A 26,147-nucleotide genomic window follows, 5' to 3' on the forward strand; every position below is an offset into this window, starting at 1 on the left:
AAACATATTGGTACTCTTGAGTAACTTTCTCAGTTTCTCTGTCTCTAGTACCAAAAATGGGATTTTGATTCCAAATGGAATAAATGAAATTTCAGGTGTCATTTTAAGTAATTTTGTCTTTCCATGTTCAATTTGATTATTATTATTATATTGAATTGATGAAAGCTCCCTTCTTCAGTACTCTAAAACTCTCAACAGTTATTTTCAACTTTCAAACTCTGGTTTTCATTTCTTAAGAACTTCTTCAAGCAAAATCCCCAAAGTTTGATTGAACAAGAAAAGTAGAGAGAGAAAGAGAGATGTTTTATTCACAAACTCTTCTCTCTAGAAAAGGGTCTCTTAAACCAGTATGGGTTGCTGCTTATTGTCACAAAAAACTCAAAAAAGATCAAGTTGCTCAGACTGATATATCTTCTTCTGTTGGTAAAAATTCTTTCTTCACTTCTAAATATCATCTTTTTTTACTTTGTTTCTGTCTTGTTTGGTAATGGGTTGCTTCTAATCTTGTATGTTTTGTTTGATTTTTTTTTTTGTTTGGGATTTTGACTTGTAGATGATAAATGAAGAGTTAGGTTTTCTTTTAGAGGTTGAGTAATATTTTGAGAAATTACTAGCATTGGGTGTTGAAAATGGATGTAATTTCATATGGGTTTTATGTAAAATGGGGTTTAGATGAACTTTTTCAGTATACTTTTCACCTTTTCTGTGCTCATTACTTGATTATTTCTGTCTATCTGTGGCTTTTGTTTCATGGGTAGTTCTTTGTTCTGGTTTTCATTTATGTTCTTGCTTGGCTTTGTACATGTGTTTTGTTAGGGTAAGTGGAGTAGAAGAAAGGGTCAAAGAAACATGTCAAACTTCTGGGTACTTAAGTTCATAACATAGAAAACCCTAGAAATAGGTGCAAATTAGTCTCAATGAAGCATTTTTTCAGAAAAAAAAAAATCTCAAAGAGCACTTACATTCTAGTGATCTAGTCCTTTAGGAGTGAATTTTGGATTCAATCCCGAAATCAACCTAGTGAAAACTCTAACTACGGGTTGTACTTTGTGGTGATTCATATGAAAATTCGTTCCTTAGTACCTTAAATTTCAAAATTCTGTATGTACTAACCCGTCGGTACATACAACCCGTCTCATGTGAGAGGGATGTTGGTGTATTGGCCTAAAAAGTTCAAGTAGAATTTGGACTTCGATACTACAATGTCAATACTCTACTTAACGGATTTAAAAGTGTGCTATACATGCTTTGATATGTTGTCTTAGTCCATTTCTCTTCTTTCATTTTTATAGTCCTAATTCGAGTAGTTTTACTCGTACTAGTTTCATTGTCAAACCATTAATCTTTCTCAGTGTTTTCTCATTGTTATGTATTGCAGATGACATTGTGCTAAATGCAGTTACCGTCACATATCGAGTATTGGGATACCTCCTCCTCGGTGTTGTCAGAATTTACTCGAAGAAAGTTCAGTATCTATTTGATGACTGTCAAGACGTTGTCATTAAAATAAGAACTTATACCTTTTCTGATAAGAATAAGTTACCTAAAGGAGTGGTCTCTGCCCCATATCACTCTATAACTTTGCCAGACAACTTCGAACTCGATGCTTTTGATTTAGAAGACGTGGAAGACATGAGCAGGTGAAAATTGTTCTTTCCGAACTGATATTCTAGCGAGTACTTTCCCCTTAGTTTTAAAATGAATCTAACTACATTTTTTTACCATCTTTTCCCACTTTTCAGGGACACTCTAAAATCCCATGATAAGAATATTACACTCGAGGGTAATCCTAACCTTGTTCTCTCCGTAGTTGCATTTTCCTTTTATTTTGTTCTTTTCTCATTCAAATTTTATTCTTTTATGAAATAGATGCATGGGAAGTAGCGAGAAATGACAACTTTTTTGACATGGTACGTCTTTTCATATCGTACTTTCTGGCTTTACAGATTTATCCGCACTTCCTTATATGCTATATATCTGATTATGTTCCGTAACCATTATTTTCTCGTCTTCGTTGGAAAGTTCTTCCATAGAATAAAGTGCCTCATCTCAATTCCAATAATTCAACGAAAATAAGAAGTTCTATAAAGAATTGATTCATGAATAAGAGCTTGAGCATCTTTTTTGTTTTTTCGACAAATGACTTTGTTGAGAGCAGAATCAGAAATTATACTTTTTCATTGGGGGAATTAGGATATGAGATTGGACATGAGAGTCTGCATTTCCATTTTTTAGATGTTGCATATTTGCCTCTCACAATTTCATCGCTTCTTGAACAGAGGAAATGATTTTGGACATCTTACGATGTGGAATCATAAGTGTATTGTGGTAGAAGACTAGAAGTTATGGGTTATTCCGTTCTTCACTTTACTTTAACCTTTTTTTAACTGTTCCACTTTGGGCTGAAATTGGTATACAAAAGGAAACATATTGCTACTGTTGAGGAATGTCAACTCTATTCAATTTTTCTTCCCAAACTGACCGTGGCCGGGCCTAGGTCAGTCTAGTGGTACTTCTAAGTTCTATCTAACTTATGTATATTGCAGTATCAACAAGAGGAGACTGCTTATTTCGGGATTAGTACTCTGGATGAACCAATGGACGAGTATGTAGATTGATATTCCATTTGCTTCTCATAAAAGTTATGAGATCAATCTGAAGTTTGTACTATTTCTTGCAGTATTTTCACGTCTCACACGATGGACGTTGATATGGAAATGAGCACATCACATGATCTAAGTAGCTTAGAAGCAAGCATAGAGTTTCAAAGAACTCAGCTCCCTCCAGAAGAACCACCGGATCTCGAAACGTTTTCAGCTGATGAACTTCAGACACCGCATTCACATTCTAATGAGGGTTATAATTCCGAGGACCAAATAAAGCTTTCAAAGATGACACCATCTGCTACTGGAAAACTTCGTGTTATGACCGAAGAGCATCCCGATCGAACTCCTGACAATCTCAAAACTCCAAACATTTATGATAAACTAGGTAAAAAGTCAGGTTTATGTTTATTTACCGTTTCATGTCACTCTTGTTCAAAACCAGCATTCAGTTTTAAATTGTTCTGGCATAACATTTGGCAAGTTTATTGATCAGAATATACAAATGTCAACGGTCACGGGGTTAGAGTTTTGCAGGAAAGTTTATTGTTGGACATGGGACTACTGGTTGAGTTTTTTTTGCAGGTACCACCTCACCCGAGTTTATGGTTATACCAACTCCTGGTAGGAAGGAACAACCGAGAAAATCTAGGAAGCGGAAATGTTTATACGATGAAGTCATAGTGTTATCCAATAAGTAAGTGATATCAATTTTTGTTCGTAAGTATTTACGCCCCTAACCGGAGAGTTGGAACATATCAGAAGATTGTAAATCAATGATACTCCTTTTCTAGTTTTTAGGGATACTTTACTTGTTGCAAACTGGAGAGAGAAAATGAACTAAGTGTAGTATCTCAACATTTGAACCGTGCAGAGTAGTTAGGCAAACTTTACATGATTCAAGTCAGTTAGTGTGCAAGCGAAGAAAAGCTCCTGAAACTGCAATAGAAGTGTGGAGAGCGAGCACAGTCCCCAATCTTGGCAATGATTTCTTGAAGCCTTTGATTCTTGGTGAGTTACCCACCCTATATCTCTCTAATTATACAAGTGCCTTGAATATGAGTTGGCAATCCACAGGGGTTTAAGGGCATAACCCTGAAACTGTTTACCCAAAGAACTTACCTTATCCGGCCGGTTTACGTTATGTCGCCCTAATCTATAAAGGGTGGTTTTAGTGTTTTCTGAGTTACTCTTTTACGCGGTTCGGGTAAGAGATCGTGGAGGCAGAGAGTATAAAGGTTTTATGAGTTTTAGATTGAGAAACTCATTAGAAACCTCTCTAATCTTGTTCTTCATACATAGTGAAAATCATCACGCCATTCTTGGCCACGAGTAGGTTTTACGACCGAACCACGTAAATCTGTAGTGTTCTCGTGTGGTTATTCCATATAACAATACATATATATATGTATATATATATATATATATCTGTGTGTGTGTGTGTATGTTGCCTACATCTGCAAAAAATTGACAAACTTTTCGGCTGGCAGGTTCGTCATGGCTTGGAAACCTGTTTCGCGAAAAGAATTATGTTTCCCCACAAAAAGGTCAAGTGGATAAAGGTTCCATCAAGTCAAGAGGAACGGTACTTGAGACAAGCTGTGATTACTCGGATGAACATGGAACAACAGACCAATTTTCTGTTGATCAATCTTCATCATTTGGATTAGCCAAGTGCACCACAACCAACAACTCCGATAAAATGGGAACTACGACTCCAGATGAAAATGAAAAGAACCAGATGTCTGATTCTGATATACGTACTCCAGATCTTGGGCTGAATCTGACAGATGAGGTAAAGCAATGTCTAACTTAAATTTTAAAATGGGTTTTTCTATCGTTACATTACTTGTTAATACAAGTCTAAAATGTCCCAGACCACCACAGTAATTGTACACATAACGAAGATGAGGTATTCACTGCATGACCGGTAAATTCTTCATATAAGTTTTAACTGTCCCATATCATTTGCAGGAGATAGGTCTGCACACTGAAGAACACCAAAGCCCCGGTAAGAAATAAATTGACATGTTTGCTTGGTTGTCTCATCTGCAAATTTTACTTTATGATTTTTTTTTGGGAATGATTGTTGTCATTTTCTTGTTTCATATTAACTAAGTTCGTCATATTTATCCGCAGATGGCTGGTCAGTAAGAACTAGGTAAGCTCGCCACACTTATCATATCATCTTCTTTCTTATTCTGATTAACATAAGCATGACACCTATAAGTATGTTAATGTTCAATAATGGTACGTGGTGAAGATGGTGGCCTGCTGAAAAGCTAATACACGTCAAGCCGCCCGTGCATGTATCATCATAAATCACATTAAGCAAATGCGCACAAGATACACAGACATAATCTCACATTGTTATCTATAAGCACCACGTAAATTATCCACGAATGTCAAACACTTATCTAGGCAACACGACAAAGATGACTTAGTATCATGACGATTCTGATTTTGATGTTGATTGAGTTCTCGTACAACTTTTTTATCTTGTGGTGCACAGGAAAGTTGCCAATTATCTTGCTGATAGCTTTCAAGATAAAAAGAACCAAGACGACGAGGAAGTTCTAAATATAGCACCAGTGGTGGAAGGTAGAACCAGAAAAGAGAATGCTAGACTATTTTATGAACTTTTGGTAATAACATGATTAGTCTCCCGTTATTTCGATAAATATTAGGCAGCTTTGTGATTTGACCTGATTTTTCGGACGAATGTGAATATATTCCTGCAGGTCTTGAAGACTATGGATGTGATAGACGTGAAGCAAGAAACTCCATATGGCGATATCGTTATGTTACCAACCTCGAAACTTTAACCAATCCGGCAAGAACTTGATAGTGTGAAGGTTGACTTAGAGAAGAATATTTAGAGTTATAGAGTTGTAAAAATATCAGGACAGTAAAACCTAACCTTGTGTGGGTGGTTTCAGATGACTGTAGTAGAATCCATGATCTGTTACTAACCAGCAATTTTTGTGATGTAAAAGAGTGGGGAGGTGGGTTCTTTCTGTTCATAAATTATCAGATTGTCTTGTATCAGATTTCAGAAGATCATAGGAACTTCATTTTCTCATCAAATCTTTTGTTCTTCTAGTTGTATTTCATGGCGATTTTATACAAGATGAGCAAAATCGCTTAAAAAATGTGTATGTATCGTCATACGATATTCTCGAGTAACATGGGGTGGAGTAGGCCGCTCTGTGCTCACCACACGTTTTTTTGAAAAAACAAGATTCTTTTGTCATTCGCCAATGTGGGACTAAATTTTCAAAAGGATCCATAGAGATCACATTTGCTCAGCTAGATTCTCTCAACAAGTTGGTTGCCAAGGATTTGTTTTGGGTTTTCTCTAACATGAGAAAATCAAACTCTTGAAGTTCTGGTTGGGCTTCAAACTATCCGTCCAAAAGAGTATAAGATCTTAAAATCTCACTAGGTTAATAAAGAATCATTAGTTTGATTCATTCTATATGTCTATAAATTGCTTTAAGTTGATGAATTGATGGGTATCTCCCAAAAGAGGAGGATACCTTTCAAAAATAGGTGTATACCGCTAAAAGCTGCGAGCACACGGTATTCTTTAGTAAAAGGCGAAAGAATAGTTCGCTTTGTGCTCACAGCACGGTTGCATAAAACAAAACTAATGTCATCTGTTTCTTTTATAAGCTATAGAATAAGATCCCCTATATTATATACCTTCCCTAATGAGGGACTAACTCATTTGAAACTTAACATAAGTCCACGGTTTCGGGTATGAATATGATAAAAAATCTTTGTTTGGTCGTCTTATGTGATTAGCTTGAAAGACCAAGTAAGATGAGTACTAGGTGGTGGTATCAACTATCATGTATTGTTGTCCACAACTTTGAAACTTTGAATGGGCTTCGAACTCCGGTGGTAAAGTTGTTCGTCATCTATTAAAACTATGTCAAAAGGAAATAGTATGTCAAAACATATTCCCATGGCCCATGTTGATGATCTTTGATAGTTTAGAATTTCAGTTACTAATAGGTGCATGTGACACTGAAGTTTGTCAATCTCCTTCTGGTCCTGATTTTTTAAAGTCGAGAGAAAGGGGCTTAGATAGATAATTAGGAAAAGGGCAACAAACTATTGATGTTTAAGTATTGATAGGACTTTTCTTCCGCGGAAGAAAAACCCTCCAAAAATAGGTGTATACCGTTATATGTAGCGAGCACACGGTATTCTTTAGTAAAAGGCGAAAGAATAGTTCGCTTTGTGCTCACCACACGGTTCCATGACGTAACCCATAATCCGTAACTCTCTTTTATGCTTACTAGAGCGTGATTCACTTTAATAATTTGCCGATGTGGGACTATAAACCAATCATGTATTGTTCGGATATTTCATGTGCCGATCCAGTCATGTGACCTCGCCTCGGATTTCATGGGCCGGTCCAGTCATGCAGCCTCGCCTTGGATTTCACCAATCCAGTCATGCAGCCTCGTCTCGGGCCCTTGACTAATCAACCCACTAATTGGGACCCGCAAGAAGCTGAGTTTCTTTGCTTTCTTTCGTCACAGTAGTTGAAAAAATAAAAAGTAAAAACAGCAGACCAGCAGTCCCATCATCCACCTTTAGAGACATTTTTTAAGAAGGTTTCCTTTAACACATCTTGGCCCAGCAGGAAGAGCAGGAAATAAGTCCTTTAACACATCTTGACACAGGATAGAGGCTCACTCTGAAGACATAGTATCCTCTGTTGCTTATGCATCTTCTGTCTCGTCTCTTGATTTCAGGGCGCCTGTGAGCAAGATATCTCTCCCGAAAGTGGCTTTCTAGGAGGGAAGTGGGTTTCATTCTATGGAATGCTTTGTTGGTTTAGCTCGGACCCGGTTTTTCGGTGTAGTGTGGGCCTCTCCCCAGCCTGTGATAAATTGATAAGCCAATAGAGTACATAGTAAAGTCGGGATAGCCCATAAGTTTTGCGCCAGGTAAGGAACTAGAATAGATTCATATGGAAGTGGCTTATCGGTTGGTAGCAGGACGGTAATTGGCAACGAAGTAGATATTTCTTTTTTCTACAGAAGGGAAGACCCATTTCAAAGTCTTTTTACCCATTCCTTTCGTCGTTCAAAATGGGTGACTCAAAGCAAACGTTTCATTCAGGATGAGGCAGAATTGACATAATATAACCAAGATTGAATGGTGACATATAGTAAAGTAAGGGTCACTGACAGCCCGTCCTCAATACAATCATAGCGATGTGTCACTCAAGAATAGCTACCCATTCTTCTCTACCCATGTCATGATTGACAGATGAGTTCGAGACCCTTTTTTTAATATATTATGAACACAATTTGCCAAGAATTGGTTGTGACAAAAGTGATTGGGATGCCACTCCCTCCTGTGATATCTAGCCATCCGCATCGAACACCCTGGAATTTATGTAATTAGTAGCTCAATAGTGCAGTATATTTGCTCCGACTCAGTCCATTCCATTGTTTTTAAAGGATTGATGAGGATTCTCCAAAGAAGAAAATCCTTTCAAAAATAGGTGTATACCGCTAAAAGCAGCGAGCACACAATATTCTTTAGTAAAAGGCGAAAGAATAGTTCGCTCTGTGCTCGCCAAACGGTTCCTTGGATTAGTCTACATTCCATGGCTCTCTTTTATGGTTACTAGAGTGTTCTCCACTTTAATACTTTGCCGGTGCGGGACTAAAAACCAATCATCCATCTAGTTGAGCTCCTTTGGATACTCATGGACAGATGTAAATGTAGCCTTGGCTCAGGCCCTCGACTAATCACTCAGTCAGATGTGGTTGAAAGGCAGATTAACTGCTTGAATTTCAGAGTGAAAATATGAGGTGATTAGTAGTATAGTTGCTCCTACCCGGGCCATGACCATTCATCCTGGAAAGAACTATCTAAACTTCTACAATTGAAAAGGGAATAAAGTATCTAAACAAGACTAAATAAGAACACATTGAGATTTAAGGATTGATGGGGATTCTCCAAAAGAGGAAAATCCTTCCAAAAATAGGTGTATACCGCTAAATGCGGCGAGCACACGGTATTCTTTAGTAAAAGGCGAAAGAATAGTTCGCTCTGTGCTCACCGCACGGTTCCATGGAGTCAGCATCATTTCATTGCTCTTTCTTATATTCCTAGAGAACTTCTCCTCCTTAGTACCCTTCCAATGTGGGACTTAAACTAAAGCTGGACATATATCACTTATTAAGATGTGACCCAAAATCTTCCAATGTAACATAATCTTCCAAGGTCATCTCAAAAAATGAGTAATGTTGTTCGGCCCAAAAAATTGGGGTGATCACATGTCCCCAAGGGTAATAATTTCAAAAACTAAAAGTCTGGTTTTTCGGGCGAATTAGCATTTTTCCAAAAAAAAATTGTTGCAAGGGAAAAGGTACCGAGACAGTAGAGTTTTACAAAGTAGGAGTCTAGTTTTGCTAGGAGAAATGAAGAGACACATATTACCATCCAACTATAGCATGCTTCACCAATACCCAACATTTTTAGTATACTATAGTTATTTGCAGGTGTACAAAAATACGACTTGTCAGATATTTGCAGGCTAGAGGTATTTTTTTGAATTTGTTGTGTTCGCATCTACATAAATATTGAAACTTATAGATCGACTAGATCTAGTTAGAACTGGTAGGTCAGGCTATCAATCAACTTCTTCCAAAAAAAGTCAGCTATTATTCAACAAAGAAGCTGGCAATTGTTCAAATTCTAAGCTAAAATACAGCTGATTTTGAGGATAACAAAGAGTTTCATCTCTGTCAATGTCTTTTAATAACCAAAAAGTACAGATGAAAAAGATCCGAAGGTTCGCTGAAGGATGATGGTTTGTGGATCAGGCGTCCACTGTAATCATCGCGTCGAGTTGAGAAAATTCTTCGTAATATGCCTTGAAATGCTCATAGGAATGCTTAACATCATCGACGGCACACATTTCTCTGATACTGTGCATTGATAGTTGTGGAGCCCCGACATCAACGGTTCGAATTCCAACACCACTTGCAAGTATCGGACCGATAGTTGAACCACACGACATGTCATTTCGTACCACAAAATCCTGCAAGAGTTATAAAGTTCTGTTAAGAATTGATGACATATGGTAAGTGAAGTGTTACGCGGTTTAGGGTTTAGGATACCTGAATAGGAAGATCATGCTTCTCTGCAATTTCTCGAAAGATGAAAGCAGTTATAGCATTGGTAGCGTAACGCTGATTGGCGTTGTGTTTGATCACAAGCCCTCCGTGCATCTTTGGCTTGTGATTTTCTTCGTGTTTATCCTGAAAAGAAAGTCGCAAAATCAAGAGAGTGATTTTATGAAACATGAGAAAACGAAGAAACACTGAACTCGGTAGTATGTAATATTATTTACCATATAATTTGGGTGCAAGGCGTGTGCCATGTCGGCAGACACGAGGAAACTGTTTTGTATTGTTTTCTCAAGCAGCTAAGAATAGAACATGAAATAAGTCAATTCTCGCTGCAATTCATTAACCAAATAGCCACATTTCCACAGGTACAAGAAATTCAGTTGATATTCTCTTTTAATCGAGTAATTAATTTGATCGCCAAAGATTATGCCTTAGCTGTATATATTGAGGTTAGACAGATCAAGAAATAGTTTACCTTAGAATCTGATGAACTGAAAGCAGCAGTTACTCTAGATAGAGCATCTAACATAACAGGAGAGCCAGCTCCTTGTGCTGAATTAGATCCTACCTCCTCATGATCAAATAATGCTACCATCCTTATACCAGTCTCATGTTCAAGACTGCTCTCTGAAGACGTGGACTCTATCAAGGCCTGACACATGATGATTGGTGAACAAAAATATGAAAACACTTTCCGACCCTAGGGAACATTATACCAATCTCTTCCAAAATTTAGTACAATTTTACGAAAATAAAGAAAACAAGATTGGTCAAAATGAACTAAAAAGTAGATTAGGTTATATTTTATAAAACCTAAAGATCATCTCCTTTCTGTTGTTCTTATTTCACAGTTTCACACTATCATCCTGAATTAGATGATTGTAGTTTACGACTAATTTGGGCACTAAGCAGCAGCAAGAATGTTAATAAACAATGGGTCCAAGCTTGACAAATTAATTTTCAGCAAATATTTTATGAATTGAGTAGCAGAAAATATATGACAACTCATAATACTAACCTTTAAGGAGCAAAATGACATGCAAAGGTTATCGAGCCTTCCGGAGAAAACAAATTCCTTCAGAGCACCAGCTACTATACTTGGTTGGGTATCACATGCTTGTAACTCAAAGTCGCATATGTCCTCCGCTTTGCAGCCAATTTCAGTGGCAAGCAGCTGGAGTAGAGCGAAAGAATGTCATTTGAATTACAATTGAAAATTCGGGCTACTCGTGTAATCATTGAAACAAAAAAATTAAATCTATGGTCAGCATCTCCAATCTCCCGAAAACAAATCCTCAGAAAATAAATATATATATATATATATATATATATATTGCATAATCTCCAAACCTGTAATAGAAGTAAATGATGCTTCTGGTCATTAGCTTTCTTTTTTTTCTCACTCGATGTGCCATCACTTTGATTAGTTTCAATTGAACCATCATCACCCACCACCTTATTCAGCTCTGCCTGTAGAACTTTACACTTTAGTCTAATGAACAAAATCATGCATTTGTCGTGATCAACAAAAAATCATTTTGGATCAATCAACATTTCAAGGTTGACATCAATTCTCCATCTTGCATAAGCTCAATTCACTAGCAAAACTTCATACAAAATTACAAGTACAAAATAGGAAACTCACTTTAACTGCTGTCGCCAACACCGGGAGAAGGTGAGACTGTGAATTCACTTTAAATCCATCATTTACACCCCTAAAAATAAAAGATAATGATAACCCTCGTGAGTGCTTTTCTCCAATTAAAAATCTTCGTAGAAAATGATTTCAATCGTTGTCTAATTTGAAGTCACAATAAATCTTCACATATACCTGTCTAAATGAATTGCCAAAGTAGGAACACGCATTATGGGATCATGAAGCCGTACAAGCCGGTGCGAGTAGGACACAGAGCCATCTTTCTTTTCTCTTATTACCAACCTTCCAGCAACAGTTAAGTCCCGGTCAAACCAAGTATGCCATAAACCACCTCCATAAGTTTGTACTCCTACCTCTAAAAATCCTCCTTTAGCTACCTAAAGCAATCAAAATGATCAAGATTTCAAATAGAAGCTTCATTCGAAGAAATAACCTAGTCATGATTTTCTAAAATAAATGGTTATTTTCTAAAAAAAAAGTTCACCTTTTTTTTGTTAATATTGTGGCTATCCACCTCAAAACCAATTATAGCAATAAATGGAGAGGACCTTGATATATATTCTTGGTTACTAGGTTACCCTTTTCCCATGTGTGACTATTCTCTCGTGCCCCCTCATGTATGACATTCTTTGAGCCTATGACGTGCCTCTTTTCTTACGTGAAGTGGACCACGTGGAGCCTTTCGGCATTTAACGTGTGAGCGCAACTTTGCTACCATGTTAAGTTTGTGGTCATCCAACTTTTGTTAATATTGTGGCTATCCACCTCAAAACCAATTATAGCAATAAATGGAGAGGACCTTGATATATATTCTTGGTTACTAGGTTACCCTTTTCCCATGTGTGACTATTCTCTCGTGCCCCCTCATGTATGACATTCTTTGAGCCTATGACGTGCCTCTTTTCTTACGTGAAGTGGACCACGTGGAGCCTTTCGGCATTTAACGTGTGAGCGCAGCTTTGCTACCATGTTAAGTTTGTGGTCATCCAACTCAAAACCAATTAACAATGAGCGGAGAAGACCTTGAAATTATATTGTTGGTTACTAGATTACCCTTTCGCCATATGGGTCAAAGGTGCCATTTTATGAGCCTAAGACATATCTTTTTCTTGTTGGGTGACTAGAGTACGTGTAGCCCTTGTGGTCAACCAACTCAAAACCAATTAGCATTGAATAGAGAGGACCTCGATATTATATTATTCGTTACTAGATCACCCTTTCTCATCTGAAACTACTCTCACATTCTACACTTCTACTAAAACTAAACCAAAAAAAAGCACCAAGAGATTTCACTAAAGAGGGAGAAAAGATTAAATTACCTTAGAAACAGGCTTGAGCTTGAGGCAAGGACTATCAGTATGAGCTCCAATAATATGAAATCCATTTCCAACATCATATCTATAAACAAATGCATAATTAATAAATGTTTTAGGTAACATGACAAATACCCTAATTAAACAACAAAAATAAAAGAAAAAAACAATTAACTATTCTAATCATACTTATTTCCAACTGCAAAAGCAATAATTGTAGAATGATTCCTAGTGAAGAAATATTTCTTTCCAACTTGAAGTTTCCAATCTTCTCTTTCATAGATTTGTTCAAACCCTGCCTTCTTCAAGAGTTTCTTCGACTCATCTAGATAACACAAAAGAAATCCCTAGAATCAAATTTTGAACTCTTGATATTCATTTTAGAAAATAAGTTTGGATCAGTGAGATTTAAGATTAGTACAAACAAAAGGTAAAATTTTGAGATGGAAGTTTGTGATTGAGTTGAATTTATTACCAACTGCGTGAAAAGCTGTTGGAGAAGCGTTGAGAAACCCTAGAAAATCAGATACAATTCCTTCTCCTGCCATGGCTTCTCTATTTGATCGAAGTCTTTTGTTGTTCTTCTCTGATCACTCTCTCTCTCTCTCTCCTCTTCATTTCTCTCTTTATATATGATTATCACGCGAGAGGTCACGTGATATATACTTTACCGGGCCTAGGCTGGCCTACTCTATGGGCTAACTTAGGCCCATACACGATTGGGCTCGAATTGTGCGGCCAGTTTGGGTGAATCTAGTCTTCTGCTTCGGATTTTGGCCGGTTCTCAGCCCAAACATTATTCTATTCGCTATTATTTCTTTGTATTTGGAAATTTATCGTTCTTTATTTCAGCTAACTGGTTTTAACGATTGATATCGATGGATGTAGTGTTGTGTGTGTATTGGGCATTGTTTATGAGGTTTGTGTGGATGGTACAACCTCAGTAATTATCTTCTCTTCGCTTGTCATTCCTTAAATGAACCGGTCTAGCTTTACCAGCTCTCCAGTTGGGCCAATTATCATGGGTCAGCAACTTGTACCTTCATCTATCTATCTAATTTATATATATATATATATATATATATATTTGTTGAAAGTAGTTAATTTTCACTGAAATTTGAAAGATTTGACCAGTTAAACTAACCAAAAGACAAACAAATAAAGATAATAGGAGTAGATATACCTAATCCGATCTGCCATATGAGAAGAGGACTAGTTTTATGAATTGGTGATTGTCACAAGAGAGTTAGAAACAGTCAAGTGCTAGAATAATAGTGCGTGTACAAAATATTTTGCAATATTGTTTTTCATTCACGTCGAAAATTATTGTGTCATTATCCGTCTTGGAGTGTATCTCATTAACAAACCACATAAATTAGTGTATGTTTTGTCTTCTGTGTGATTGTTTACTTGTATTATTGTGTGTTCTTAATATAGTACAACCACTTTTTTTTTTTTGATGAGATAATATAGTACAACCACTTGACAAACAAATTATTTAATTCAGGTACTTGAACGGGGAGAAGTAAAAAAAGAAGAAAAGATTGAAACACAATAAAAACATTGAATTCAAATTGTGTATGAAGACTTAGAGACCCTTTGTCTATGTATTTTCATTTGAATCTAGGATGTGTTGTCCATTTATGGTACAATATGACATATAGTTAAGGTCGAATTATCCTTGAACCTTCTTGAGCTACATCTTGTAGGCAAAACAACTAGTTTGAAAGGAAAACAGGAAAAAAATTGAAATGTCTGAGCCCGGGTTCGAACCGGGGACCTCTAGTGTGTGAGACTAGCGTGATAACCGACTACACCACCCAGACTTCTCTGTTAGTCTTTTCTTCTACCTTTTATATATATTCCGAACCTTGGAACTTAATAGAGAAAATTGAAAAATATGAGAAATAGGATTGGGTTGAGAGATGCCTATGGAATTTGAGAAGTAAAACGCTTCTACTTCACTGAGAATTATTTAGATTCAAAATATAAAACCCCCCTATCAAAGTGAACACTAATATATGGCTGAGAATATTATTAGAAAGTGGCATTACCCACAGTGATGTGGCTGAGAAAAATTAGACCCGGTACAAAATTTTGTTTTCGGATCTTCGACAATATGAGATGTAATCATTTTCTATACGTGATATAGTAAAAATTGGCGTTCTGGGTTACATGAGATTCTCTTTTATATGTACTTTAGATAATTTTAGATACACCTCATAATTTACTATGAATTTGATTGAAAATACATTTTTTTGTTTGTTGAAAAGATACTTCAAAATACTTGCGATAAAAGAACTTATTAACCTAATTAAGTTTCTTCACAAAAAAAGATTATGTTTTAGTGCTATGTAAACACATTTAGCAATCATTATCTAGAAAAGATGATGGAATTAATTTTCAATTTCATAACTACGGTACTAAAAACATACCAATTAAAGCACGGTGTTGAACTCATATCCTCACAACAAAGTGCTTATCAACAAATTGTGGCCTCGTTTGATTCCGCTTCAAAAAAGCTAAAAGTCAGCTTTTAACATATTTTAAGCGCTTATTGAAAACTTTACGCGTTTGGTGCAAAAAAACTGTAGCTTATTTTGAGTTGGAAAAGTCCATTTTCTCTAAAAAGCAGAAGCCAAAAGCTAGCTATGCAAATAAAATAATTTTTTTTTGTCACCATCAATAAACATCCACCACCATCACAACTACCCCACCACCTCTACCACCACAATCACTCCACCACCTCTGACCATCACCCCACCGCCTATGCCACCATTCCACCACTTTCGTCGCAACTCCACCACCATCACAACTATTCTACAACCATCAAATTTTTTTACAACCACTCCACCACCTTCGTCACCACTCTACCACCATCACCGAACGCTTCAGCATCTCCCCCGCAACTCCACAACCTCCGACGTAGCTTCACCTTCGGTGCAACTCCACTTACTACCACAACCACTTCACCACCATCGCCACGAATCGACCACTCCACCACCACACTATACCACCTTCACCAACCCCATTTCACTCGTTGCAACTTTACCCCCTAACCACCAACACCCCCTCCATTCTACAACCACCATCACTACCATAACTCCACCACCATTGAGCACCACCATAAAACGTCCACCACCATTGAGCACTATCACCACTGCATTAGGTTCAAATTTTGATCTTTATGTGTTTATGAAAATTAAAAAAAAATCTATTATTTTATTTTAGTAGTTAATGTTTATAAATTTTTTTATTAATATAATGATATAAGCATACTTTTTGATAACTACAATACGAAGATTACATTTTTCTTTACCAAATGTCATACCTAGCTTTTTAAGATATAAAAACACTTTTTATGTAGCGTACCAAACGACTCAGAGAGATTTTTAAAAAGAGCTTTTATTTATGGGCTTATAGAAAAGCTCATAATATAAGCTATGTGTGTACCCAAACATTTATACGTAAGTTAGTTACATGCAGAAGCCTCGATTATTCGGTTATTTTATGCATATATCACACAAACGTCGCTTTATCTGTATTGAAGTCATCTTGACGTCACGCTGGTAGCCGCCTTTTTCCCTCGCGAACTCGGAACTCCACTTCAAATTTGCCTAGGGTGGTTATAAAGGTGCCCCCAAAAGGGTTATAGCAGCCTCTTTCCCTCACGAACTCCACTTCAAATTTGCCCTGAGGGAGGTGTCTTTAACACATACATGTGCGCGCTTTATAACTTTCCGTCTACTAACCGCGATCCTAGGCGTGCCTACAGAATTACTAATTTCTATACGTCGGAGGTATGCTCACACAACATAGCCCAAGCCCATTTATGAAGATAAATTAGGGTTTACCAGGAGGACATAAAGTGGAGACGTCGACATTATAAATAACAAGAGGGAGAAAGAGAGATTCAAGAAAGCTTCAAGACGGTGAAGTTAGGTTGTTAGGTTTTATGGTTTGAATTTGTTTTGTTTTTTAGTTCTTGATTTAGTTGATTCTAATACGAGAGAAGAATTAAAAGAGGAGGCCGGTGATGATTTAAAGTGATAATGCCTACATTGTTTGATATTTCTATATGAAATCAACTATCCATTTAAATGAATCTGAGGCCTCTCTATCTCTCTCTGTCTCTCTCTCTGTTATTGTTGTTTTTCAAAATCTAAGAACATTTTCTCTCAATTTTTTCCAATCAGGAGAGATTTTGTGGAGTGGAGGTAACATAGAGAGATGAGGACTATGTTAGTCTTCATTCAGTTCAATAAGAAAAAGTAAAATAAGGATTTTTTTTTTGAGACATTTAGTTGATTGTATTCAATTGCTTATGACTTATGAGTGGTAGTATTTCAAATTCAATCAGCTTTTGTTAATATGTTGGATTTAAACTCAGAGTACTGATATTGAATCAAATTCATAAATTGCTATACTTCGATTAAAAGATGATTTGAAAGGATTTTGGATAATATTTGTCGGCTAAATGGAGAACCAAATTGAAATGTTCTTGAAAATGAAGGATGGAATTATAATCATGAATAAGTGGATCTATATACAAAATCAAATACATAACCACTTGAAAAAAAAGTGCCTTGTTTATTTATGTCATCCATGGAGTTTTTTTTATTGACCAATATCAACCATGGAGTTGAATGTATGGCCTTTCAAATTAGATTTTTTTTAATTTCATAAAAAAAAATTAGATTTTTTTATACTATGATCATTACATCTAATGTGGACTTAGATACAGCATGAATTAAAAATGTTCAATTACTTGATTCTCTTGAATAAATCATGAACCGAACTATAGACGGCTCTAGTAATCGTCGAAGCTACTAGACCAAGTTGGTGAACTCTTTTTCTGTCGAATGTGGACTTTAATTGATGTATGGAAAAACAAAGAACAAAAGTTTTTTTTTTGGAAGTCGACTACGATCTACGTATGTCGTTAAATTTAGCACTTGATACATTATAGATGTGATAAGTTCGATAACCGCCCACTCCAACACTAACAGGACCGGGCCTATAGCCCAACTAGAACATGCCCTAAAGGCCAACAACATTATTTACACCCTAATAATCCCAATTCAAATAACCAAAGATTCCACCTCCAGGGCTGTCTGGAGTTTATGTCAACCTTGAAACCACTTGGGCTACCAACTGTTGACACAAAGAACAAAAGTTGAATATGAACTCTTTTTTTGTCGAATGTGGACTCTAATTGATGTATGGAAAAACAAAGAACAAAAGTTCATCTAGTAGGGGCTAAAAAGATGAACAATTACTCTCTTGACAGTTCCAACTTTAGGGTCAACTTCACAGATGAGTAATCTTATGACCTAGTTTTTTTTTATTGCAAGATTTGATGGCCTAGTTTGATTGAACCACAAAAAACTCGAAGATTAATTTATGTACTGCAACATGGTTTTACATATAAAAAGGAAATGGTAATTGTGAGAAATGTCAAGAAACCAATTGGGGATTATTAGTCAGTTCGGGAAATTCAAATTTCTCGATGATAATTGAGGCGAAGGCCAAAATTAGAGGTCGCATTCTCATTAACACAGATGGTGCGTTTGATGCTAATTCAGGTGGTTATGGCGCCATTCTTAGAAATGACAGAGGTGATGTTATTGTGGCATCAGCTGCCCGTACACAAGAAATCGTAAATATTTAAATAAAGCACTTCTTATATTCAGCAATATCTGTTGCAAAAATCGTAAATAAGAAGTAATAGTTGAACAAGCTAGCCATCACCTTTTTCAACATTTATCGATGAGATATTCAGAAGTTGTTCAACACTTTTTCCTTGTTCACGCAAAAGCTCAAGAAACCAGCTCACAATCAGACATTAAAATGTAACTTCTGCTAAGTTTTTTTTTTTTTTGTTGAATGGTAACTTCTGCTAAGTTAGCACATCATAGTGCTTTTTTTTTTTTAACTTTTATCATCCTGAATCAAAACCATCTCAAAACATCCGTGAGCCATTCATACAAACGTGCATAAAAAACATATCATTCTAGAAAATCAGAACTCGGGACAGGTATCACATTTGACTTGGATAAAAAATGCTAGCTACGCCATAGAACATAAAATAGATACAATTAAATATCTAACAACAACCCACTGCAAGGACCCGATCAATAATTAAAAGTAAAATCTACGAGATCTTTTAAACAATAGTAACTACATAACTCAATTTGTAACATTTCAATAACAAGTGTTTATGATGGGGTTATCTTGCAAGATATCGATAACGAAGTATAAAAGAATAAATAGTCAGACCTGCAAGATTTTGATAACGAAGGGGTAACGATTCGAGTGACAATCAAGGTAACCATAGCTAGAGCCTTCTCATTCTTAACTAAAATCTATTATTTCCCTTATGTTTCTATACCCCAGTACTAGGAATTTCAAATCCAACATAAATTTCAGAACTTTACCAAGAAAAAGTCAAACATACCTGTGATAAACTCTAACAATCTGGTGATTAGATTTTACCAACAGAGTTGAGAGAACACAATTTATAATTTGCAGATTGGTCGTGTAAGGAAAAATATTTTCCCTGTGAGAATATCGGGGAGTACAAGAACATTCGATCAAGTATACAAAATGATATGAAACCATAAACTCATATAGTAGAAGAGTACCTGGATACATTACTGTGGGAAAAGGATTAGATAACAAATCTCGTACTTACAGAATGACAAGGGCATCCTGATAATGAACTCAAGAAGAAAGAGGTAGATTTAGTTGCTGCATAGCCTACATTACCTCCAAGACACCGGTAAAAGCCAACATACTGAGGGAAACAACCTACGCAGTCCTTAAAGACCAAAAGCATTTTGAAAATGGCCCGATAACCATATCCTGGTCCATGACCACTCAAAATCTAAATCCAGTAAGAGCTGAGGAACTAAAAAAAGGAAAGGAAACAAAGATCGGCAAGCCTTTCGATAGCCACTTCATTCTACTGCAACGGCCAAAATTATATTTCTCAAACGAAGTTCATTGATTGGAAGTCAATGGAAGAAAATAACCAGTGAAAAGTTAAATGACCTGAATGAGAAATCTTACAGAAATATCCAAAACTATGAAAGCCAAATTGAGTTAATGAACGGCAACGACATATAAAGAACCACCACTGAAAATTGACATATGCCTCTAAAATTTTGTCTTCACACAAATTCTTACATGTTTGCATACTGCTTGCTGTATAAAAACACTTGAAATATATGATTTCTTTTACATACAAAAACTAAGATATTTAAATAAGGGTTTCTTGATGCGAACAACGTAATTTACTTTCTTTTGTCTCCAAAATCTATCTAAAATATTTCAAATAATCAACTAAGGTCGTCATGTAGATACTAGTGTGTAGAGATTCCGACAGCAGTAGCTCGCAAGATGAACAAAATATGAATTATAAATGCAAAGCAATCTACTAACTTCAGTTATACCCTAATCCTTAACATGGAGGCAGGGAAAATTCATCAGTAAAAAAAAATTGCAAGACACGTGAACAAAGCCGGAGGATGATAACAGAGTGGTGGTAGGATTAGGAACTGACCCAAATAAATATCTTGGCAGCAAAGAATAATGATGTTCTCAGCACCTGAATGATGGATCTGGATCGGTAGCTATTTATTGCTCAGGTTAGTAACCAATTTTGAGAAGAAGCCACAACATAACTGCATAGTTGTGGAAAAGTACATTTCGATGAGTACACTTCTTTTTCATGAACTCATAACACAGAAGAAGGCTGTCAGAAGTTAAAGATAGAATTATAGAACACAAGATCTTGCATAGAAATCAATACGCTAATACTCTTAACAAAAACAATTGTCTCGCCAATAAATATATACTGGAAACACAAATTTGCAGACGAATTGTGAACCGTGGCACAGGGCAGCAAGGCAAGCCAACATACGAAACTGGTAGTATTACGGCTTCACAGTTTCTTTCTCTTCAAGCAAAATTCAAACTATGCCCAAGTAGATATAGAATTCCCAGAAGGATTTGTTCATTGAGAGTGACAAAAGTATAACGAACGCGGACACATTGCAGTTCCATGTTATTTTTAACATCTTAAAGTATTAATCGCAGTATCCAGGTGATGATATGATCAAATCTAAATGTAGGAGGGAAAAGCCAAAAGAAAACCTAGTGTGATTCTTTTGTTGCAAGTGAAGGACCCATATATAAAAGCATGGACCTGAAATGGTATAGATACCAATTTCTCCATTTACTTATGATAATCAGGAACAGTATATGTTTATGCTGCTTTTGACATTGGAGTACAAAAATCGGCTTATCGGAAAAGATGGAATAGCAATCAAAAGATTTCTTGGTAAAACTATAACATAGAAGAAAGTCATAAATTGCTAAACTCGCCATTTTTCATTAGTTTCTCCCTCTTTCGTACTTCTTATAAAATAGTTGCGGAAGAAAATTCCAACTTTCCATCAACAAGGTAAAACACACAATTACCTTTGGAGTGAATTTTTCTGACCTGTAAACCAAAAGAACTTTCCACCCACCGCACACCAATCCCTTCTTGCAAACAAAATGAGAACATAAAATAGCCAATTTATGCTAAATTCAACAACATTGTTTACAATGTGAACATAAACACCTATAGTATACAAACTTTCAACAGAACTGGTGTTTACCAAAGAAAAGAATTGTGGCACGCCCTCCACACAAGCAGGGTAATGAAGCATTTCCCCAAGAAAATTGCTCAATAAAATTTTATCCTGCAAAACAATTTGGTACCCTAGGTACGATAGGAGAAGCCACCCAAACGATTGAAGACACCAGCTAGACAGGATACATAACATGCATGCATGTCTCTCACTTCAACTGCATTCATCAGCTGAAAACAAGTAAATTAGAAGATGGAACTTCAAGGCTGTTGTACACAATTTCAGCCAAATAAACCACCAGTTCCCAATTTCCCTTGTTGCAACTCCCTTCTTCGCTGCTCCTCTAGTGGATCTGGACTTACCAAAACTCTCCCTCGCCGCCTAAATTCAAGTAAAATAAACTTCAATATAAAAACAATCTGGGATGGGCAATGAAAGGGGAAAAAATGGAAAGTGATTTTGATACCTATCCTGAGTATGTGGAGCAGGAAAAGTTGGCATAAAATCTTTTGATTTCGGAAGCGGAGCCTCGTGGAACCATTCATGGTTAACAGCATCTTCAGCACTTATCCGCTGCACTCGGCAGAAACAAGCACTGATTAATACACAAATACTTACCAAAAAAGTACAATTCTAATATAAGTTGTTCTTTAATAATGACTTACCATTTCAGGATCATAAGTCAGAAGCCGGCTCAACAAGTCAAAACCAGCATCTGAAAGAACAGGGGACCCAGTGAAAGATTTAGGAGGGAACTTCTCGCGCAGTTGGTTATATCTGAAAGAAGCATGGTAGCAGTTTAATCAAACATTTAATGAGCAGTTCAATTAAATGCGACATCAAGACAATCCAGAGCCTGGCTAGGATCATTAAATCCGGAAAGGTATAAAAGCAATAGAAAAAATAAAACTCACATTTATGCTAAACTATGTTGAAAATTGAAATATAAATAGAGTTATTACTTACTGATGCCTGACAAAATTGGCTTTGAACCCAGGCAATTTCGAAATCCCGGGCCAAATTTTCTCACTTGGTGTACCAAGGATCCTGAAAATCTACAATGAAAAAGCGCATAACAAACTAGATTAAATCAGCTGCCATTAGAGGTTTTTAGAATCCAAAAGGTCTATTATGAAGGGCTCTTAGGATTTAAAGACCCAAGGGACAGAACGTACCTTGTCAAGCTGATCAAATTCAGTTTTTCCATTAAATAATGGTTCCTTGGCTAAGAGTTCAGCCATTATACAACCCAGAGACCACATATCAATTGCTGTTGAATATTGTTTTGCTCCTAATAAAAGCTCAGGTGCCCTGCAATGATAGCACATAGCTGGTTGAGTTTACCAAGAGATAAATAAAAAGATGAAGTGATTACTCGGAATAAATACCTAGCACAACTGGTGATAATTATTTTCTTTTTGAACGTGATTACAAGGTATAAGAACTGCTAAGATTCTGAGTAGGATAGGAAGTTGAATGTGTGTCGAGCTTACCTGTACCACAATGTAACCACCAACTGAGTATAGGGTTTTAACGGACTTCCATATTGGCGAGATAAACCAAAGTCACAAATCTTCAACTCACCCTGATTATTCAAAAGAATGTTTGAAGTCTTTAAATCCCTGTGGAGTACCCAATTATCATGAATACACTTTACACCCTCTAACAACTGTAGCATCAAGCATTTAACTTCACTCTGGCTAAATGGTCGTTTCATAGTGTCCATAAGCCCCTTTAGGTCATGCTCCATGTATTCCATGACCATAAAAATACCGTCGAGACCATCCATAACAACTTCCTTAACATCCACAATCGATGGGTGATTTGAAGAAAGTAAAATGTTTATTTCCCTCAAAGAAGTCAAAGGAAAACCTTCTCTCTCTTTCTCCATCTTCACCTTCTTCAGAGCTACAATTTCCCCAGTCCTTTTGTCCTTGGCTCTATAAACAACACCATATGTGCCTTCATTTATCTTATTCAGTCTCTCAAACTCGTGAACGCTTCTACAACTTTTCCCCTCCGAACCCGTTTCGGCATTGTTTATGTTAACAGAACCAGCAGTATTTTCTTCATCTACATCTACTGAATCATTAGAAACCAAATTATGACCAGAGTACTCACCTTGATGGACAGAACCATCATAATTTTCTCCTTCAACAGATTGCGATGACTTTGTTTGAATCCCTTCCAATCGTTCTCTTGTCAGTTCTCCGGGCTCAGGCCTACGCACTTTATCTCGAGGAGAAGGGCTTGTGTCAGCCCATCGTGAGGCTGAGATGTTGCCTACATCTGCAAAAATTGACAAACTTTGCGGCTGGCAGGTCCATCATGGCTTGGAAACCTGTTTCGCGAAAAGAATTATGATTCCCCACAAAAAGGTCAAGTGGATAAAGGTTCCATCAAGTCAAGAGGAACGGTACTTGAGACAAGCTGTGATTACTCGGATGAACATGGAGCAACAGTCCAATTTTCTGTTGATCAATCTTCATCATTTGGATTAGCCAAGTGCACCACAACCAACAACTCCGATAAAATGGGAACTACGACTCCAGATGAAAATGAAAAGAACCAGATGTCTGATTCTGATATTCGTACACCAGATCTTGGGCTGAATCTGACAGATGAGGTAAAGCAATGTCTAACTTAAATTTTAAAATGGGTTTTTCTATCGTTACATTACTTGTTAATACAAGTCCAAAATGTCCCAGACCACCACAGTAATTGTACACATAACGAAGATGAGGTATTCACTGCATGACCGGTAAATTCTTCATATAAGTTTTAACTGTCCCATATCATTTGCAGGAGATAGGTCTGCACACTGAAGAACACCAAAGACCCGGTAAGAAATAAATTGACATGTTTGCTTGGTTGTCTCATCTGCAAATTTTACTTTATGATATTTTTTTTGGGAATGATTGTTGTCATTTTCTCGTTTCATATTAACTAAGTTCGTCATATTTATCCGCAGATGGCTGGTCAGTAAGAACTAGGTAAGCTCGCCACACTTATCATATCATCTTCTTTCTTATTCTGATTAACGTAAACATGACACCTATAAGTATGTTAATGTTCAATAATGGTACTTGGTAAAGATGGTGGCCTGCTGAAAAGCTAAATAGCTAATAAAAGTCAAGCCGCCCGTGCATGTATCATCATAAATCACATTAAGCAAATGCACACAAGATACACAGACATAATCTCACATTGTTATCTATAAGCACCACGTAAATTATCCACGAATGTCAAACACTTATCTAGGCAACACGACAAAGATGACTTAGTATCATGACGGTTCTGATTTTGATGTTGATTGAGTTCTCGTACAACTTTTTTTATCTTGTGGTGCACAGGAAAGTTGCCAATTATCTTGCTGATAGCTTTCAAGAGAAAAAGAACCAAGGCGATGAGGAAGTTCTAAATATAGCACCAGTGGTGGAAGGTAGAACCAGAAAAGAGAATGCTAGACTATTTTATGAACTTTTGGTAATAACATGATTAGTCTCCCGTTATTTCGATAAATATTAGGTAGCTTTGTGATTGACCTGATTTTTCAGACAAATGTGAATATATTCCTGCAGGTCTTGAAGACTATGGATGTGATAGACGTGAAGCAAGAAACTCCATATGGCGATATCGTTATGTTGCCAACCTCGAAACTTTAACCAATTCGGCAAGAACTTGATAGTGTGAAGGATGACTTAGAGAAGAATATCTAGAGTTATAGAGTTGTAAAAATATCAGGACAGTAAAACCTAACCTTGTGTGGGTGGTTTCAGATGACTGTAGTAGAATCCATGATCTGTTACTAACCTGCAATTTTTGTGTTGTAAAAAAGAGAGGGGAGGTGGGTTCTTTCTGTTCATAAATTATCAGATTGTCTTGTATCAGATTTCAGAAGATCATAGGAACTTCATTTTCTCATTAAATCTTTTGTTCTTCTAGTTGTTGTATTTCATGGTGATTTTATACAAGAAGAGCAAAATCGCTTAAAAAATGTGTATGTATCGTCATACGATATTCTCGAGTAACATGGGGTGGAGTAGGCCGCTCTGTGCTCACCACACGTTTTTTCGAAAAAACAAGATCCTTTTGTCATTCGCCAATGTGGGACTAAATTTTCAAAAGGATCCATAGAGATCACATTTGCTCAGCTAGATTCTCTCAACAATGTGGGACGATTAATGTGTGTGCAAAAGATAGCATAGCCAATGTGTAAGACAAAAACGAATAACTCGACCAATATTATTTATCGAAAGTAATTCACTTGCACTTGTTCATTTATGTCTGGGTATTAGCTCCAGTATATTAAAAATTGAAAAACCATGCACCAAAGTAACTATACAATGAATTCGAAAGTTCGAAGTAAAGTGGAGATGACCTTGCCATCTTGGTAGATAAAGATCCGAACATATCATTTTCAGTTTGAAACCGATCTACCCTGATATGGATTCCTGAAAGCTATGTTTTGCAAATCTCGCCATCTTCCAAACTCCAATTCCTTAGACCATAACTGGTAATCTTATTTCATTAATATACAGAGAGAGTAATTAGGGTCTTTCTAGGTTAGGGATTAAATGCTTGATAGTGTTGTAACAGTGAAAAGGTAAAAGAAGGAACAAAGAACAAAGTTCAGGGTTGGTTAAGAGTAAATGTTTGGGAGAAAAAAAAAGGGGGTTTGAAATGAACAGACCCACAGCAAGAAGCAAGAAATTAAGAACTGTACAAGGCCGCCGGTGAAATTAAGAATTCTAAAGATAGGTTTCAAA

General features: G+C 36.6%; 3 protein-coding genes and 6 non-coding genes across 11 annotated transcripts; 2 read left to right on the plus strand and 7 right to left on the minus strand.

Annotated features, from left to right (window-relative positions):
- The first annotated feature begins 4 nt into the window (after positions 1-4).
- SYN2 (Rad21/Rec8-like family protein) lies at positions 5-25,307 on the plus strand. 3 transcript variants are annotated; one of them, XM_086633737.1, is made up of 13 exons: positions 5-423; positions 1,379-1,640; positions 1,743-1,783; positions 1,870-1,910; positions 2,547-2,605; positions 2,681-2,991; positions 3,189-3,300; positions 3,478-3,614; positions 4,094-4,398; positions 4,578-4,614; positions 4,743-4,764; positions 5,116-5,248; positions 24,960-25,307. In XM_086633737.1, exons 1-13 carry the CDS (start codon positions 300-302, stop codon positions 25,041-25,043), a joined length of 1,668 nt encoding a protein of 555 aa, XP_086489863.1. In that variant the 5' UTR covers positions 5-299; the 3' UTR covers positions 25,044-25,307. The 3 variants fall into 3 exon arrangements, with proteins under 3 accessions (XP_086489863.1, XP_086489864.1, XP_086489862.1); XM_086633738.1 differs by lacking the exons at positions 4,094-4,398; positions 4,578-4,614; positions 4,743-4,764; positions 5,116-5,248 and adding exons at positions 23,700-24,004; positions 24,184-24,220; positions 24,350-24,371; positions 24,732-24,864; XM_086633736.1 differs by lacking the exon at positions 24,960-25,307 and adding an exon at positions 5,345-5,690.
- On the minus strand, positions 6,121-6,239 carry LOC147542543 (U5 spliceosomal RNA). Its single transcript, XR_015224464.1, has one exon. It is a non-coding gene; the product is annotated as a U5 spliceosomal RNA (small nuclear RNA).
- LOC147542544 (U5 spliceosomal RNA) lies at positions 6,751-6,868 on the minus strand. The gene has a single exon (XR_015224462.1). It is a non-coding gene; the product is annotated as a U5 spliceosomal RNA (small nuclear RNA).
- Positions 8,097-8,214, minus strand: LOC147542545 (U5 spliceosomal RNA). The gene has a single exon (XR_015224467.1). It is a non-coding gene; the product is annotated as a U5 spliceosomal RNA (small nuclear RNA).
- LOC147542546 (U5 spliceosomal RNA) lies at positions 8,586-8,703 on the minus strand. The gene has a single exon (XR_015224458.1). It is a non-coding gene; the product is annotated as a U5 spliceosomal RNA (small nuclear RNA).
- Positions 9,277-13,373, minus strand: LOC147542547 (Zn-dependent exopeptidases superfamily protein). Its single transcript, XM_086633739.1, has 11 exons — positions 13,215-13,373; positions 12,929-13,064; positions 12,746-12,824; positions 11,601-11,803; positions 11,415-11,484; positions 11,120-11,239; positions 10,788-10,943; positions 10,245-10,421; positions 9,991-10,065; positions 9,758-9,898; positions 9,277-9,678 (listed from the first exon to the last, which is right to left on the minus strand). The coding sequence occupies exons 1-11, from the start codon at positions 13,285-13,287 to the stop codon at positions 9,457-9,459; spliced, it is 1,452 nt and encodes a 483-aa protein (XP_086489865.1). The 5' UTR covers positions 13,288-13,373; the 3' UTR covers positions 9,277-9,456.
- Positions 14,492-14,565, minus strand: TRNAV-CAC (transfer RNA valine (anticodon CAC)). Its single transcript has one exon. It is a non-coding gene; the product is annotated as a tRNA-Val (tRNA).
- Positions 16,765-16,856, plus strand: LOC147542549 (small nucleolar RNA SNORD34). Its single transcript, XR_015224482.1, has one exon. It is a non-coding gene; the product is annotated as a small nucleolar RNA SNORD34 (small nucleolar RNA).
- On the minus strand, positions 19,865-23,653 carry LOC147542550 (cyclin-dependent kinase G-2-like). Its single transcript, XM_086633741.1, has 6 exons — positions 22,872-23,653; positions 22,554-22,689; positions 22,345-22,433; positions 22,044-22,155; positions 21,845-21,951; positions 19,865-21,759 (listed from the first exon to the last, which is right to left on the minus strand). Exons 1-6 carry the CDS (start codon positions 23,267-23,269, stop codon positions 21,660-21,662), a joined length of 942 nt encoding a protein of 313 aa, XP_086489867.1. The 5' UTR covers positions 23,270-23,653; the 3' UTR covers positions 19,865-21,659.
- Positions 25,308-26,147: the final 840 nt, after the last annotated feature.

Source organism: Eschscholzia californica, unplaced genomic scaffold (genome assembly GCF_041429995.1).
Source record: "Eschscholzia californica isolate CP2 unplaced genomic scaffold, dmEscCali1.0.p SCAF_4, whole genome shotgun sequence".
NCBI classification, from domain to species: domain Eukaryota; kingdom Viridiplantae; phylum Streptophyta; class Magnoliopsida; order Ranunculales; family Papaveraceae; genus Eschscholzia; species Eschscholzia californica.

Bases quoted from the DNA above. Each gene is read 5' to 3' on its own strand.
- LOC147542547 (XM_086633739.1), bottom strand. From the start codon at position 13,287: ATGGCAGGAGAAGGAATTGTATCTGATTTTCTAGGGTTTCTCAACGCT. The intron at 10,422-10,787 runs GTTAGTATTATG...ATCATGTGTCAG, and splicing joins TGTCATTTTGCTCCTTAAAG to GCCTTGATAGAGTCCACGTC. The intron at 10,066-10,244 runs GTAAACTATTTC...TTCTATTCTTAG, and splicing joins TCAGTTCATCAGATTCTAAG to CTGCTTGAGAAAACAATACA.
- SYN2 (XM_086633737.1), top strand. From the start codon at position 300: ATGTTTTATTCACAAACTCTTCTCTCTAGAAAAGGGTCTCTTAAACCA. The intron at 4,615-4,742 runs GTAAGAAATAAA...ATTTATCCGCAG, and splicing joins TGAAGAACACCAAAGCCCCG to ATGGCTGGTCAGTAAGAACT. The intron at 4,765-5,115 runs GTAAGCTCGCCA...TGTGGTGCACAG, and splicing joins GGCTGGTCAGTAAGAACTAG to GAAAGTTGCCAATTATCTTG.
- LOC147542550 (XM_086633741.1), bottom strand. From the start codon at position 23,269: ATGGAGAAAGAGAGAGAAGGTTTTCCTTTGACTTCTTTGAGGGAAATA. The intron at 22,434-22,553 runs GTACGTTCTGTC...TTTTCATTGTAG, and splicing joins AATTTGATCAGCTTGACAAG to ATTTTCAGGATCCTTGGTAC. The intron at 21,760-21,844 runs GTATCAAAATCA...ACTTGAATTTAG, and splicing joins GCTCCACATACTCAGGATAG to GCGGCGAGGGAGAGTTTTGG.